Source organism: Eriocheir sinensis, chromosome 28, assembly GCF_024679095.1.
Source record: "Eriocheir sinensis breed Jianghai 21 chromosome 28, ASM2467909v1, whole genome shotgun sequence".
In the NCBI taxonomy this organism is placed as follows: Eukaryota; Metazoa; Arthropoda; class Malacostraca; order Decapoda; family Varunidae; genus Eriocheir; species Eriocheir sinensis.
Window position 1 is genome coordinate 17,510,916 of NC_066536.1, and position 17,207 is coordinate 17,528,122.

Sequence of the window (17,207 nt, forward strand, 5' to 3'; positions counted from 1 at the left end):
TGTTTTAGCAGTGATTTGTTCTAAGGCTGAATATACATACAGAAAATCAGCTTCATTTGGCTCCAGCCTAGGGAAGGTGATCAGAGTACCTTGCCCATTGATTTATCTGTTGCCTGAAACACACACACACACACACACACTCTCTCTCTCTCTCTCTCTCTCTCTCTCTCTCTCTCTCTCTCTCTCTCTCTCTCTCTCTCTCTCTCTCTCTCTCTCATGACCTTGAAATTATTTGTTCGAATAGAGTATTTGTTTATATCCCTTACTAGTTCATCACAAATGCATTATTCAGCTAATTTTAAAAGTTCTTTTTCCTGTCTTGTGGGTGAGAAAAATAGTGCAGTGAAATCCAATCATAATTATGTTGTCCTGCATTGTTATTTGTTCTTTAAAAAACATGTTCATTCTACCCCCTTCAAAGGTCTGGTCTCAGTTCACTGATTTGCGCACAAATATCAGGAAGTCAGCACTTTCACTGTAGCTTCAGCAAAATTGCTTGCTTCTCAGATAATCTGCTTCAGCACTGATGTAGCTGGTGGCAGTAGAGATATTTTCAAGGCTTTCAGCACAACAGGTTTGGAAAAGTGTTGTGTCATGGTATTACAGGGTGCACTCCAGGTTATCTGGTGTATCCAACTCAGGTGTTGATACAACACTGTTTTCATACAAATGTCAGTTGTACATAAACAAGAGAACTTTGTGCCAGTGGTAAACACATTGTTTGCATGGCGTGTATAAGGCCTTTGGGACATGAGGAAGGCAGCTTTAGGCGGTCCGCAGCAGACACGTCCGTACACAGATGGAAGGCAAGCGTATCCGTTCACTAGTTAGGGTTCTACAACTGCCTCTGAGAGTAATGCAGTGATAAGGTCATGAAAGTTAATGTCAGCATTTTTATTTTTGCTAAAATTTGCATTTCACATTTTTTGAAACGTTAATATTGTTAAATTTATATAAAAACGAGAAAAAATAAAAACACTTCAATCTTCTGTTAGCAGTTTTTCTTATAGAATATGTTCCTCATTTTACCAGCTGTTTGATGTATTTGGTTAAGGCCTCACTTAGACAAAAAACAGTAATAGAAAGAGTAGATTCCCTTGCCATTGATCATGTGTAGTGTTGAAGGTCAATAGTTGCCGCACTGGGTAATGTCCTACAATTGCCTGAATGATGGAATTGATTCACGGTGGGTTGGCCACGCCCTCAGCACACCGGGAAGCAGCGGCCTCAGAGCATCGCCTGGCGACCCCTCAGAGGGCCCTCACCGGCGACAGACTTGCTTCGGCGACAAACCTTTGAGGACTTTGGTCTCAGCCATGGTGGCCCAAACTCGCCACGCCTCCCGGCCTTCCAGCCTCAAGTACCTCGTCTGGGCCCTTCAGGGTCTAGGACTTTATTGTTTCAGGAATCCAACCGCCGCCGCCGCCGCTGCTGACGCTGTGGAGATAAGTCTCCCCCTCCTGCTGTGGGCCATATTTGTGAGAACATTCGAAATCATTCAAATTGTAACCGATGCTTTTCGAACCAGTTCATCTTACACAGGCAACGTGGGTGCCCTGGCGGAGGCCCTTACCGCTACTCTCACAACAGCTGTAGCGATGCTGGGACAGTCTATGCTCTTAGTCAAGGGTCCGGTTTTGAACCAAATTATATCAGAATGTGAAGAGCCTTCACCTAGTAAGACAAAACAAGTCGGCTGTTCAGCCACAATAGTATTTTTGACAGACAGGTTCACGACTCTGCTTTTTTACTGTTCATTTGTTGTGGGTGTTTACCTCCAGTTTTCTTTTCTATTTTTTTTTCCTGGCTATTTCAAATTTGAAATGACAATGTACATGATCCATGCTGCTACCGTTCTGTTTGGAATTATGGTGACTGCCGCGCTTTTTCGTGAACTGCTGAGCATCGCTTCACGGAAGCTAGACGCTGACCTCCTCCTGGACGAGCGTGTCCTCCAGGGCGGCGCCGAGGGACTCACCCAGCGCCTCCACGTGCTGGAGAGGACGATTCGGAAAGTTAGTACAATATTTGTTTCATTGCTCTTATGTTTCTTTTCTAATTGATTTTCATTTTCTTATAAAAGTAATAGCCTGACAAAAAAAAAAACCCTCAAATTTCTGCATCTTCATTAGCATCTGCAGTTACGAGTTTATCATTCATCGAATGAACGGCACATGAACAGCACAGCTGTGTCACACATGCATGCACTTGTGTGTTACGAATCAAAACGCCGCGGAGAATTAAGGTTGGGTCACGGGTCACAAACGGGAAGGGGAGGGATTCTGGAGGGGGAAATGTAACATCGTTGTGTGAAAGTAATGATCTCTAATTTGTTGTTGCCACAGGTGGAGTTGTTACGAAGAAAGACTGTCGATTACTTTATGTTTGCTGTCTCCACGCTGATGTGTGGCTTCACGATATCTGTCATTGTCTGCCTGTACTGCGGCATACGCTCCCTGACCGGTGAATATTTGGGGATAGTAAGTCCTTTCATGAGGATTGTGTCCTTTGTGATCTGCAGCACCACCCTCTTTCACTTGTGCTACAGCACCCATCATTTCTCCCAGCAGGTAAAAGGCGTTTACCCGTCTTTTTTATTTACTTAATGATAAAAATGTTACTTGTGACTGGAATGCATAATTGTAGGAAACGTTTGAGATCATGTAATATATTTAGGAATTTCACATGCCTCCTGACATTAGAAAAGTGCATTACTTTGAACCCGCGATGGTTGTGCTCGTGATAAAACATCTAAGAGGCTTTTTTCGGCTCTTTCAGGTGCAGCGCGTGTCCAGCCAGCTGAGGGACCTGAGGGTGGTGGCGCCCGGGGAGGAGAACAAGGCACAGGTGAGGACAGGCTGTTCCTCGACCCTCTTGTTATAACTGTGTGTGTGTGTGTGTGTGTGTGTGTGTCATCTAGTTCTGGTGGTGCTGCTGCTAACATACCTTTACCATCTTGGGGCGTGGCTCTACGGCCCCCTCCCCCGCAGCTGCACTACCTCATCTGGACCCTGGAGAGCATGGAGACCTTTGACATGGGCTCGTGGTATCACCTCAACCCCAACACCCTCGTCTCGGTGAGTGAGTGCCGTTTTAGCCTTCAGGTGTTCCCCAGGTTCTTGTAACAACAACTGCGCATGTGTCGCAAACTGCTCCATGTACACAAACAGTGGCGGGTGCTGCCTCTACACATGCCACCTCGGCCCACCTGTGCCAGGCAACACAGTTACAGAACAATGGAAACCTGTGTTCTGTGTAGTGGAGCCAAGGGGGTGCCCACAAAGCTCGTGGGCAAAACATCACCGAATTGCGTCTGTAAGATACTATTCTTATCCTGTGTGGTGGAGGTTGATCCTGCAGTGGGTTATCAGGACGAGAGCGGTGGCGGGGATCTCAGGGAATGGCGTCATAGGGTGGGTGAGGCAACGCTCCCTTCGGTGTATGCTCCCATTGATTGATTGATTCTAACTTAGTGTAGTCAGCACCGTTTCTCGCCTAGCACCTGGGGTGCTGGAGCACCCTCAACAGCACCATTGTGAAAATATCCCTCCTCACAGAGGATGAAGAAAATATAGGCTATACGTTTCTCTGCAGGTGACGACCTTCGTGTTGACCTACCTGGTGGTGCTGCTGCAGGTGGGGAGCTACAAGATCCAGGGGGAACCCTCTGCGTGGGCGAACATTACAACCTACTAGAAAGCTTATGAATCAATCTGGAGTGGATGCACGATGGTTTTGTCACCGCCGGGGTTCGTAATGGACTCGCAAATCGCAATCGCCACGTATTCAGTTTTAGGTACGGGCGCGTTTGTTTGTGTATGATATATACTTGTGTATCCGATGTGTTACCGTCCACATGGTACTTACGATAGGGTGAGCACTGAACATGTTATGACAGCGGGAGGACTTTTTTGTCCATTTACGTTCGGCCTATGGCGTCGGTAGGGTTTCGCAATGTGATCCTTAGTGGCGCAGGGAACTGTTTTATAAGGGTGCCATCTTGTTTGGTTCATGCTGCCCCCTGAGCTCCACTTGATCCCCTTAGAGAGCTTCGCCTGTCCGGATTGATAGGACAGCATGTGAGTAGTCTTAATTAGGCCGCTCGGCGATGACTGAAAGTTGTCAGCTTGTAGAGGTGGGCGGGTCTTGAACCCGGGTCCTCCAGGACACGGCGCCCGCACCCTGACCACTCAACCACCGCTGAATGATATTTTATCGAAACGTTTTAAAGTGTATCTAAATAGATTTTTCATGCAATGTGATACATTCTTGATTAGTGTATAAACTCGGCACATCACGTGATTTTAAGTGCATGATACTTTCAAGATTGAATTAATGAACCAGTAGGCTACTTAGGTGGACTTTAAGTATTGTGTTTCGTAACATGTTTGTTCTAGCCGAATGTAATTAACGTAACGCCACAGAATAAATGGTCCTGCAATCCCATACATGAGGAGACGGTGTCACCACCATCACCTCCACCACTACGGCCAACACCAAGTAGCTCTTGGATGTCTTGTTGAGGTTCCATAATAGTCAGGTCGAAATAATTTGTTAAAATTTAGTTCACAAAGAAACATCACATAATAATAACTTTGCACCTCATACAGTATTCCCTTGTATATGGTATTAAGATGATATTAAAGTTCTGTAAAGAGATGTCAAGTTTGCGTGTTGTGGCGCCTCCCCTTCATGGAATGTCGAGCGATGCGTGGAAATACTGACATGCTTACGTGTAATGGTGCCTTCTGCTGCCCACCCATTGTTGCAGAGAGGAATGGGGGCTTGTTCGTTTCTTCTTAATAGGCAGAGAAAAAATATGCTTTGGGTGTGCGGAATTATGTTGTGGGCAGCCGGTAGTATTTTTTAAATGATTGCCGTGGCCGCTGGTAACGCCTTGGCTATAGGAGGAAGGGAAGTATTAACATGTTTTTTCATATCGTCACAATATATTTCCACATCGTCATTCTCGTGAACAATCTGCCCAAGTAATTTCTCGGCGATTTTCCATAATTTTGGCGCCATCAATTTTTCATCCTGTGACGCTCGAGTAGCTTTTGTCATTCCAGTGTTCAAATATTGTCTTAAAACTTTTCTGCTTGCCAATATCACAAGCCGAATTATAGAGAATGAGACAAGTTTATTTCTTTTATCGATTTCCCTAAAATTGTAAATAAAAATGAATCAAGGCAGTTTGTTAATGAAGATATATAGCCTAGCACTCCCCGACACGGGCGCGCCCATGTATAAAAAAAGAGCCTTTGTATTTCGGGGGTGATGTAGTGAAAGAAGAAAAATATTAGCCTGTGTGAAGGAACTGTGGAATATTAGAAGAGTGAATTAGCCGTGAAGCAGACCTGGACCTAAACTGAAACTACGATTATTGAGCACCTACAAAAAGACTTAGGACAGTTTGTTAATGAATGTGATGATATAAAGCCTATCTTTCCCAGCCACGAGATATGTGAAAAAAAAGAAAGGCTAAATTAGCTCTGAACTAACCCCAGACCCAAATTGAAACTACTAGCCTATTATTACGCACCTAGAAAAAGATTTAGGACAGTTTGTTAATGAATGTGATGAATGATATAATATCCTATCTTTCCCAGCTACGAGATATGTGAAAAAAAATGAAAGACTGAGTTAGCCCTGAACCAACCCCGGACCGAAATTGAAACTAGCCTATTATGTATTATTGGGCACCTACAAAAAGACTTGTTAGGACAGTTTGTTAGTGAATGTGATGATATATAGCTTATCTTTCCCAGCCACGAGATTATGTGAAAAAAAAGAGTGAATTAGCCCTGAACCAACCCCAGACCTAAATTGAAACCACTAGCCTATTATTACGCACCAACAAAAAGACTTAGGACAGTTTAATGGATATGATGATATATAGCGTATTATTCCCAGCTATGATCGAGATATGTGAAAAAAAAAATAGAGGAAGACTGAATTAGCCCTGACCTATATAAATTGAAACTATTATTGCGCACCCACAAAAGGACATAGGGCAGTTTGCTAATGAATATATATATATATATATATATATATATATATATATATATATATATATATATATATATATATATATATATATATATATATATATATATATATATATATATATATATATAGCCTAGCATTTCCATCCACTATAGCGAGCTTTTTTTTTTCCTTAGAGGGGCGATGTAGGAATACGAACAAACAAACTAAAAAAACAAAAAAAAAACAAAAAAAACATGAACGACAAGGAGAGGCATTAACAGATTTCACGGAGGGAATGAATCGTAGGGAGGCTAATCTTTATTTCTATTGCTGCGTGTTTGTGAATTTATTATTAGTTTATTAGAATGTGCATCTGTTTTTGCGTGTCTGTCAACGATCGTATTATTATTATTAGTAAAAGTCAATAGGCAAGGTATTCTGATCGCCTTCCCAAGGCTAGAGCAGATGAAGCTTAGAGCTTAGAACAAAGCACTGCTAAAATATATATTATTAATATATGGTAACACTTTTGCACTGCATAAAAACGTTTTTGAAAACAATGGCAAACTTTAATTATAACAGATATAGGATCAATAAGTTTTCAATATATTAGAACTAACTTTCCACAGAAAATAAATCTAAAAATGAACATGGACACATACTTATAGTTATTTGCACCACATTCAGCTTCTGTTCCACGAGTGTCATGCAAGGTGGGTGACTGACTATGTCTGACCCCCCCCACCCCTTCTCTCTCTCTCTCTCTCTCTCTCTCTCTGGGGTTCTTGAAAGGTCGACTTCTTGAGACCTCGTAAAATTCTCAGTAATAAAAAATATAAAATAAAGTTTCTGAAAATTGAGTTCTCAGGCTCACAGCCCCTTCTAGTCACTTATTTATGACCCGTCACACACCCATAGGTTAAGCAAAGGCCAGATGAACGAGCTCTTAAGATTATTTATAGCAACAAAGAAAACTCGCTGGAAAAATAAGGAATAATTAATTAATTCCAGGCACACAGCAACCTATCTGTCTATCTCAAAACATCCTATGCAATAAGTGTACTGAACTGTAGGTGGGCGAAGCACTCTCTCTCTCTCTCTCTCTCTCTCTCTCTCTCTCTCGTCAGCGCCTTGCCCTCACCCCGAGAGGTCAAACCGCACGCGCTCCCACTTCCGTGACCTCTCTCGCTTGCGACTCCACCCTCGTGTGCTGTACTGAACTGTACTGTAGATCTTGCTGTGCTGTGTGCCGTGTGCTATTTCGCGTCGTGCTGCGTACTGCTTATTGTCAACCGAGTTAGCTGCCCGCAGAGGTGTGCTGTTTGCTGTGCGACCACGTGCTTCGCCGGACAGGATTAAGTGTTGCCCTTATTTTTACTACCTCTCTCCGCCTGTATCTACCCTCTCGCAGTAGCGCCCTGTAAAACATATATACACCTATACACAAAACACAGTGTTACACTCTTTCCGCCACATTCTTTATATATTTCCAGATTCCACTCCGACGCCACTTCCTACGCAGGTGTTCAGACCTACCTGACCTGACTTGACCAGATTATTCCCCAGAGACCAGTAATCCTCCCTCCCTCCCTCTCGCGTTTCGCTCCTCCTCTTCTCTCGCCTCCCCTCTCCATTGCCCCCCCCCCCTCTCTCTCTCATTACTACCCCCCACTTGCCCCTCTCTGTCTCTCCTTCCTCACTCCCTATCTCGTTCCCACCCTCTCTCTCTCCCCCCCTTTCCTTCGCCCTCTTCCTCCCTCCATCCCTATCTCCCTCCTACGCCTTCCCATCTCTCTCTCTCTCTCTCTCTCTCTCTCTCTCTCTCTCTCTCTCTCTCTCTCTCTCTCTCTCTCTCTCTCTCTCTCTCTCTCTCTCTCTCTCTCTCTCTCTCTCGCTTATTCACGCACGCGTCCCTCTGCCCTACGAAAAGAAAAAGCAAAGCAAATATATAGATACCTCCTCCTTACCAAGATGGCGCTAAAGAAATGTTCGACTTGCACAGGAAACTTCTCTGGTCATTTCTTCTCAGGACGATCGACCGTCTGCAAGATCTGCCTGTTGACTCAGCAGATGGAAACGAGACTCCTTCAACAGGACGAAAGGCTGACGGCTGGCGAGAAGAAGATCACCGAACTAACAAGTACTGTTGATACCTTGCAGGAGTTTATCCAGGCCAACATCGTCGCCCCTCCTGCAATTGACGCCTCATCACCCTCCTCACCTGCACTCGATGCCCAGCCACCTTCCGAAGAAGGCACGTCACAGGGAACCGGTAGAGCTGACGCTGAATGCTTCACCCCGTGAGAGGAGGAGCCAGACCCGCCCCTAGAGCCATTTATCCTACTCATTGCTACAACAGATTTGCCATACTGGAGGAGGAGGACGAGGAACAGAGCACCTTCTTGGTCGGTGACTCTATGATTCGCCATCAGGTGGTTGAATTCTGTGGCAGAGTCCCCCGTCGTAGGCGTAACTACTGTTATCCTGGAGCTGGTGTTGACGACATCACAGCTGCCCTGGACGAGGTCTCCGCTGAGGCCTCTAATGACTCACTCTTTGTTCTCCACACAGGTACAAACGACGTCACCACGACCCGGTCTGAGGAACTGCTGGACAAGTACCGTAGGCTCATCTAGCAGTATAAGACTAAATCCCCTAATATTTTGATTTCAGGAATTCTACCACGGACATGGGATGAGGGCGACTTCTACAGTAAGGCCTTCAGCCTCAACAACCGCCTGCAGACTCTCTGCGGAGAGCTTGACGTCGAATTCTTTAACGCCTGGAACGATTTCTACGGCCAGAGTAGACTTTTCCAAAGGGACGGCATACACCTGTCCCCCATCGGGGCAGCCAGATTTGGAAGGCTCCTCAACAACGCCGTACGTAACGCCCGACCACCAAAAAACGACTCTCAGCCACGTCCTTCCATCCCGCCCGTGTAAATAGACACCTCACACCGCAACAGACTCGTAACATTGAACCCTCCAGTACCTCTATTACCAAGCTTCAAGATAACCTAAGAGTCCTTAGTTTCAATGCGCGTAGCCTAAGAAACAAATTTGATGAACTGCGATGTCTTGCTCTGACAGAAAACTTTGACGTAATTGCTATAACCGAAACATTTATCGACACCACTAATATTGATTTAAGTTCCGAATATAACATAGATGGCTACAGATTCTTCAACAATGATCGTGTAAACCGTAGAGGGGGTGGTGTCGCCCTTTTGTCAAAAGCTACTTGCAACCTACTGACAAAACACCAAGAAACAGTAACGTTGAACATTTGTGCGTGCGAGTAAACATTGCAAAAGTCAATTTAAATATATCTGTCACTTACAGGCCTCCGGGGCAATCACTTGATGGCGATCTTGAAATGTACAGCGTCTTAAGGCAGTCACTTAATAACAGCGACTCACTGATACTAGGAGACTTTAACCTCCCCATATCGACTGGGCGACACTGTCGGGTACAGAAGGTGAGTCCCATAGAATGATCGAATTTCTAGAGGAAAATTATCTAAGCCAAATGGTTTCTGAACCAACTCGACAAAATAACATACTTGACCTTGTTATAGCGACCCAAGATAACCTAGTCAGTAATGTCACGGTAGGAGAACACCTCGGTTCCTGCGATCATAAACTAGTGCGCGTTGACATTAGAGCTCAAACATCGGTGACTGAAAATAAAGTTAAGGTGCCCAATTTCAAAAGAGCCAACTTCGTAGAAATCCGACGAAAACTAATAGATATGCAACTATCAGATGACGGCAATGCAGAGGACGCCTGGCTAAACTTTAAAATCACTTACTCACTCAGCAGGACACATTTGTCCCCTTGTGCGAGAAGCGAATTAACACTAATAAAGTCCACCTTGGTTTAATTGCGAAATTACACTCTCTGTCTTGGAGAGAATATTGTCTTACAGGTTATAGATTTAGCAAAGCACGCCCGATTAAATTAGACTTTACAATGATGCTCGGCGACGAGTAAAAGATTAGTGCATCAGGCAAAGCGTAGATATGAAGAAAATATTGCAGCCAACTGTAAAAATAATCCGAAATCCTTCTTCAGTTACATAAACAACAGAAAGGCGATCAGAAGTGGAATTGGACCTTTAATAAACAGCGACGGTGCACTAGTGACTGACAGCCAACACGTTGCAAACCTATTAAATAATTACTTTTCCTCGGTGTTTAATAATAACAGTCCTCCCACCACCACCACCAACACCAGTACTAATGTAAATCCCGAGCATGCATTGTCTAACTTTGAAATAAAACCCGATGAAGTCCTTAAAGCCCTCAAATCACTTAAAACAAATAAAAGTCCTGGACCTGATAAAGTATATCCAACTCTGCTGAAAGAAACAAAGAGCGAAATACTCTCCTCCCTCACAACCGTATTCAATATGTCCTTGCGACAAGGCATTGTCCTTCAGATTGGAAAAAGGCTAACGTGACACCGATTTTTAAGAAAGGAGACAACAAGTACCAGGTAATTACAGGCCCATTAGTCTAACTTCGGTTGTAGGTAAGCTACTTGAGGGCATAATTAGAGACAAAATTGTGAGTTACCTTGAAAGCCACTCATTAATTGGGGACTCACAACATGGCTTCCGAAACAAAAGATCCTGCCTATCAAATCTATTAACCTTTTATAACGACCTCTTCACTGTTTATGACGTAACCAAATCACTGGACGTAGTCTATCTTGATTTCAGAAAGCGTTTGATAAAGTCCCGCATCATAAATTACTTTACAAATTAAAACAAATAGGTATTGACGGTCAGGTAAACCAATGGATCGCGAATTGGTTGAGCAACAGACAACAAAGAGTAGTGATTGACGGATTTAACTCAGAGTGGGCGCCTGTCACTAGTGGCGTCCTCAGGGCTCGGTTCTTGGCCCAGTGCTCTTCATTATTTACATCAACGACGTGGATGTTGGACTCAATAACCGCATTAGTAAATTTGCAGACGACACAAAGATTGGTAACTCGGTTCTCACTGACGAAGACAGGCAAAGCCTCCAAGAGGATTTGCACAAAATTTCAGCTTGGTCGGATAGATGGGAGATGCCCTTTAACGTAGACAAGTGCCAGGTCCTTCAAGTTGGAACGAGGAATAAAAAGTTTGATTACGAAATGCGCGGCGTTAAACTCAAAAGCGTTCAATGCGTCAAGGACTTGGGGGTCAAAATCGCGTCAAACCTCAAATTCTCACAGCAATGCATCGATGCAGCAAATAAAGCGAACAGAATGTTGGGCTTCATTAAAAGAAACTTTTATTTAAGAATAAAGATGTAATACTCCCGCTCTACAACAGTTTAGTCAGACCCCACTTGGAATATGCGGTACAGTTTTGGTCTCCCCACCATGCAAAGGATATTGCTAAATTAGAAGGTGTTCAGCGTCGGGCAACGAAAATGATCCCTTCCTTGCGCAACAAATCCTACGAAGAAAGGCTTTCTACCCTTAACATGTTCTCTCTTGAGAAACGTCGCCTCCGAGGAAAACTGATCGAATGTTTTAAAATACTTAATGGTTTCACGAATGTAGACAGATCAACATTGTTTATGATCGATGACACTTTGCGCACGAGGAACAATGGCGTAAAACTCAGATGTAGACAAGTAAATTCAGACTGCACCAAATTTTTCTTCACCAACGTTGTAGTGCGAGAATGGAATAAGCTCCCATCATCAGTAGTCCAGTGTAACACGATTGACTCCTTCAAAAATAAGCTCGACCGTCACTTCCTTCAACTTAATATCAACTAGAGTAGAAATGCAACGTTTTGGAGTCTTCTGATTAATGTAAAATCACTTAGGTTTAAGGACAGACCACCAAGTCTGGACCATGGGGTCTGTGTGGTCTGATTTTCTATGTAAATCTATCTATGTAAATCTCTCTCTCTCTCTCTCTCTCTCTCTCTCTCTCTCTCTCTCTCTCTCTCTCTCTCTCTCTCTCTCTCTCTCTCTCTCTCTCTCTCTCTCTCTCTCTCTCTCTCTCTCTCTCATGACCTTGAAATTATTTGTTTGAATGGAATATTTGTTAATAGTCTTTACTGGTTCATCATAAATTCATTATTCCGGTATTTTTAAAAGTTTTTTTCCTGTCTTGTGGGTGAGAAAAATAGTGCTGTGAATTCCAATTATGATTACGTTGTCCTGCATTGTTATTTGTTCTTTCATAACATGTTCATTCTACCTCCTTCAAAGGTCTGGTCTCAGTTCACTGATTTGCCCACAAATATCAGGAAGTCAGCACTTTCACTATAGCTTCAGCAAAATTGCTTGCTTCTCAGATAATCTGCTTCAGCACTGATGTAGCTGGTGGCAGACAGTAGAGATATTTTCAAGGCTTTCAGCACAACAGGTTTGGAAAAGTGTTGTGTCATGGTATTACAGGGTGCACTTCAGGTTATCTGGTGTATCCAACTCAGGTGTTGATACAACACTGTTTTCATACAAATGTCAGTTGTACATAAACAAGAGAACTTTGTGCCAGTGGTAAACACATTGTTTGCATGGCGTGTATAAGGCCTTTGGGACATGAGGAAGGCAGCTTTAGGCGGTCCGCAGCAGACACGTCCGTACACAGATGGAAGGCAAGCGTATCCGTTCACTAGTTAGGGTTCTACAACTGCCTCTGAGAGTAATGCAGTGATAAGGTCATGAAAGTTAATGTCAGCATTTTTATTTTTGCTAAAATTTGCATTTCACGTTTTCTGAAACGTTAATATTGTTAAATATATATAAAAAACGAAACAAATAAAATGACTTCAATCTTCTGTTAGCAGTTTTTCTTATAGAATATGTTCCTCATTTTACAAACTGTTTGACGTAGTTGGTTAAGGCCACATTTGGACAAAAAATATTAATAGGCGGCGTAGATTCCCTTGCCATTGATCGTATGTAGTGTTAAAGGTCAATAGTTGCTACACTTGGTAATGCGCAATTCCCTGAAATTGATCCACACGTCGGGTTGGCCACGCCCTCAGCACACACCTGGATGCAAACCTTTGAGGACTTTGGTCTCAGCCATGGTGGCCAAAACTCGCCACGCCTCCCGGCCTTCCAGCCTCAAGTACCTCGTCTGGGCCCTTCAGTGTCTAGGACTTCATTGTTTGAAGAGGCCAACCACCGCCGCCGCCGCTGTTGACGCTGTGGAGATAAGTGTCCCCCTCCTGCTGTGGGCCATATTTGTGAGAACATTCCAAATCATTCAAATTGTAACCGATGCTACTCGAAGCCATTTATCTTACACAGGCGACGTGGGTGCCCTGGCGGAGGAGCTTACCGGTGTTCTCACAACAGCTGTAGCGATGCTGGGACAGTCTATGCTCTTAATCAAGGGTCCGGTTTTGAACCAAATTCTATCAGAATGTGAAGAAGAGCCTTCTCCTAGTAAGACAAAACAAGTCGGCTTTTCAGCTACAATATTTTCGACAGAGAGAATCATGACTCTGCTTTTTTACTGTTCTTCTGTTGTGGGTGTTTGTCTAAACTTTTCTTTTCTACCGTTTATTCCTGGCTATTTCAAATTTGAGATGACAATATACATGGTCCATACTACTGCCGTTCTATTTGGAATTATGGTGACTGCCGCGCTTTTTCGCGAAGTGCTGAGCATCGCTTCACGGAAGCTAGACGCTGACCTGGACGAGCGTGTCCTCCAGGGCGGCGCCGAGGGACTCACCCAGAGGCTCCACGTGCTGGAGAGGACGATTCGGAAAGTTAGTACAATATTTGTTTCATTGCTCTTGTGTTCCTTTTCTAGTTGATTTTCATTTTCTTACTATAAAGGTAATAGCCTGACAAAAAAAAAAAAAAAAAAAAAATTCTGTCTTCATTAACATCTGTAGTTACGAGATTATCGTTCTTCGAATGAACGGCACATGAATAGCACAGCTGCGTCACACATGCATGCACTGGTGTGTTACCAGTCAAAGCGCCACCAACCTCTGTGTCACGAACAAAGAAGGTTGGGTCACGGCTCACAAACGGGAAGGGGAGGGATTCTGGAGGGGGAAATATAACATCATTGTGTGAAAGTAATAATCTCTAATTTGTTGTTGCCACAGGTGGAGTTGTTACGAAGAATGACTGTTGATTACCTTATGTTTGCTGTCTCCACGCTGATGTGTAGCTCCACGTTCTGGATCATTGTCAACCTGTACTGCGCCATTCGCTCCCTGACCGGTGAATATGTGGGGATAGTAAGTCCTTTTAGGAGGATTATGTACTTTTTGATCAACAGCACCACCCTCTTCCATTTGTGCTACAGCACCCATCATTTCTCCCAGCAGGTAAATGGCGTTTACCCGTCTTATTTATTTACTTAATGATAAGAATGTTACTTATGACTGGATTGCATAATTGTAGGGAACGTTTGAGTTCATGTAATATATTTAGGAATTTCACATGCCTCCTGACATTAGAAAAGTGGATTACTTTAAAGCCGCGATGGTTGTGCTCGTGATAAAACATCTAAGAGGCTTTTTTCGGCTCTTCAGGTGCAGCGCGTGTCCAGCCAGCTGAGGGACCTGAGGGTGGTGGCGCCCGGGGAGGAGAACAAGGCACAGGTGAGGACAGACTGTTCCTCGACCCTCTTGTTATAACTGTGTGTGTGTGTGTGTGTGTGTGTGTGTGTGTCGTCTAGTTCTGGTGGTGCTGCTGCTAACATACCTTTACCATCTTGGGGCGTGGCTCTGCGGCCCCCTCCCCCGCAGCTGCAGTACCTCATCTGGACCCTGGAGAGCATGGAGACCTTTGACATGGGCTCGTGGTATCACCTCAACCCCAACACCCTCGTTTCGGTGAGTGAGTGCCGTTTTAGCCTTCAGGTGTTCCCCAGGTTCTTGTAACAACAACTGCGCATGTGTCGCAAACTGCTCCATGTACACAAACAGTGGCGGGTGCTGCCTCTACACACGCCACCTGTGCCAGGCAACACAGTTACAGAACAATGGAAACCTGTGTACTGTGTGTAGTGGAGCCAAGGGGGTGCCCACAAAGCTCGTGGACAAAACATTACCGAATTGCGTCTGTAAGATACTATTCTTATCCTGTGTGGTGGAGGTTGATCCTGCAGTGGGTTATCAGGACGAGAGCGGTGGCGGGGATCTCAGGGAATGGCGTCATAGGGTGGGTGAGGCAACGCTCCCTTCGGTGTATGCTCCCATTGATTGATTGATTCTAACTTAGTGTAGTCTGCACCGTTTTTCGCCTAGCACCTGGGGTGCTGGAGCACCCTCAACATCACCATTGTGAAAATATCCCTCCTCACAGAGGATGAAGAAAATATAGGCTATACGTTTCTCTTCAGGTGACGACCTTCGTGTTGACCTACCTGGTGGTGCTGCTGCAGGTGGGGAGCTACAAGACCCAGGGGGAATCCTCTGCATGGGCGAACATTACAACCTACTAGAAAGCTTATGAATCAATCTGGAGTGGATGCACGATGGTTTTGTCACCGCTGGGGTTCGTAATGGACTCGCAAATCGCAATCGCCGGCCGTGGCCTCGCTCTTATAGCTTTGTTTGTTTCTTTGTTTTCTATAAACTTCTATATCCGATGTTTCACCGTCCTCATGTTATAGCGTAAGATAGGGTGAGCATTGAACATGTTACAACAGCGGGAGGACTTTTTTTTGTCCATTTACGTTCGGCCTGTGGCGTCGGTAGGGTTTCGCAATGTGATCCTCAGGGCCGCTTTCACAGTCATCTGGTACGCACCCTAACCAAAGGCCCTACCATCCTGGTAGCAGCCGTTACCATCGCCTCGATCCGCTTACACAGTCGCTGTTTTCGTGGTATCGGCGACTACCAGCGTGGTGACGATCATGACAACTTGACAAGACGAAGGCGCGTGATTCGGCAGTGTTGGTATGCCGGAGCGGCGGGAAAAGTCAACGTTACATCAGCTGAGCGGAGGATTACGAAGGAGTAATGTGAAAAATAAACGTACAAAAAGTAAACGTGAAGAATATATATAAAGAGTAACTGTGAAGAATAAATATGATGAAAAAATGAGGAGTGTCTCGCTGATACACCCCTCAAATCTGCTGCTAGCCTAATATTTCCTAGGCGGAAAAGGTGAAATAATGGTGAGAAGTATTGATTAAAGTTCTCTTATATTAGCAGATGTCAGCAAGACACTCTTCACCAATATCAATTATATTTATTCATTATTCACACTTATTTATCAGACTTCACATTTATTCTTTACTTAATAGGACTGATTTCGTTATATATATGTTCTATGCTTACATATTAGGCTAACTAGAATAATACGAGTTTGACTAAGAAGGCATAACAGATGAATAATGGTGACAAGTATTAAAGTCCTCCATTCTTCTTTGGTGTGTACTTTTGCAACAATAAACCATCAATCAATCAAATTGAAATTCTCAGCAGGACGTTTACTGGTCAGCAGGTGAAGTGAGTTCATGTCATTCAAATTCTTCTAAATTTTTTCTCATATTACCATTGAAGCCGTGCAACGTGTAGCTGTATTGTTTAATATTTTTTCACATCTATTTAGAGAAATAATATAACCACTTGAGAGCAAGAATTTGTGTTATTTACTAATTAATGTCATTGGTAAGCTCCACTGGGGAGCCTCCGCGGCTACCAGAGCTCCGTTACCAGAGGTTCCAATCTCTGATACTGAAGCAAACAAACAGCGCCGCGAAAGACGACTGTGAAAGCGAATTTCTTGGGAGCGGCGATCGCCGCTCATTGGTAACGATCAACACAAACAAACGTGACTGTGAAAGCGGCCCTTAGTGGCGCAGGGAACTGTTTTATAACGGTGCCATCTTGTTTGACTCAAGCTGCCCCCTGAGCTCATCTTGATCCCCTTAGAGAGCTTCGCCTGTCCGGATTGATACTGTAAGTATTGTGTTTCGTGACATGTTTGATCTAGCCGAATGTAATTAACGTAACGCCACAGAATAACCGATCCTGCAATCCCATACATGAGGAGACGGTGTCACCACCATCACCTCCACCACCACGGCCAACACCAAGCAGCTCCTGGATGTCTTGTTGAGGTTCCATAATAGTCAGGTCGAAATAATTTGTTAAAATTTAGTTCACAAAGAAATATCACATAATAATAACTTTGCACCTCATACAGTATTTCCTTGTATATGGTATTAAGATGATATTAAAGTTCTGTAAAGAGATGTCAAGTTTGCGTGTTGTGGCGCC

At 44.0% G+C, this 17,207-nt stretch overlaps 1 protein-coding gene and 1 long non-coding RNA gene across 5 annotated transcripts in view; one reads left to right on the forward strand and one right to left on the reverse strand.

Moving 5' to 3' along the window:
• Positions 1-119: 119 nt before the first annotated feature.
• Positions 120-13,120, reverse strand: LOC127004671 (uncharacterized). The gene is made up of 2 exons (XR_007757912.1): positions 13,012-13,120; positions 120-1,293 (listed from the first exon to the last, which is right to left on the reverse strand). It is a non-coding gene; the product is annotated as an uncharacterized LOC127004671 (long non-coding RNA).
• LOC127004669 (uncharacterized) overlaps positions 1,149-17,207 on the forward strand; it is a 25,198-nt gene continuing 9,139 nt past the window's right edge. Inside the window, exons 1-5 of one of the 4 annotated variants that reach the window (XR_007757909.1) lie at positions 11,037-13,727; positions 14,076-14,300; positions 14,508-14,576; positions 14,724-14,810; positions 15,320-16,886. Coding sequence is in view for 1 of the 4 variants with exons in the window: in XM_050872756.1 (XP_050728713.1) it covers positions 2,319-2,570; positions 2,779-2,847; positions 2,991-3,077; positions 3,595-3,696 (510 nt within the window). In the remaining 3 variants the exon portion in view is untranslated. Of the gene's footprint in view, positions 2,571-2,778; positions 3,078-3,594; positions 13,728-14,075; positions 14,301-14,507; positions 14,577-14,723; positions 14,811-15,319; positions 16,887-17,207 lie in introns of those variants that run through there. The other 3 variants (XR_007757911.1, XM_050872756.1, XR_007757910.1) reach the window with 3 other exon arrangements.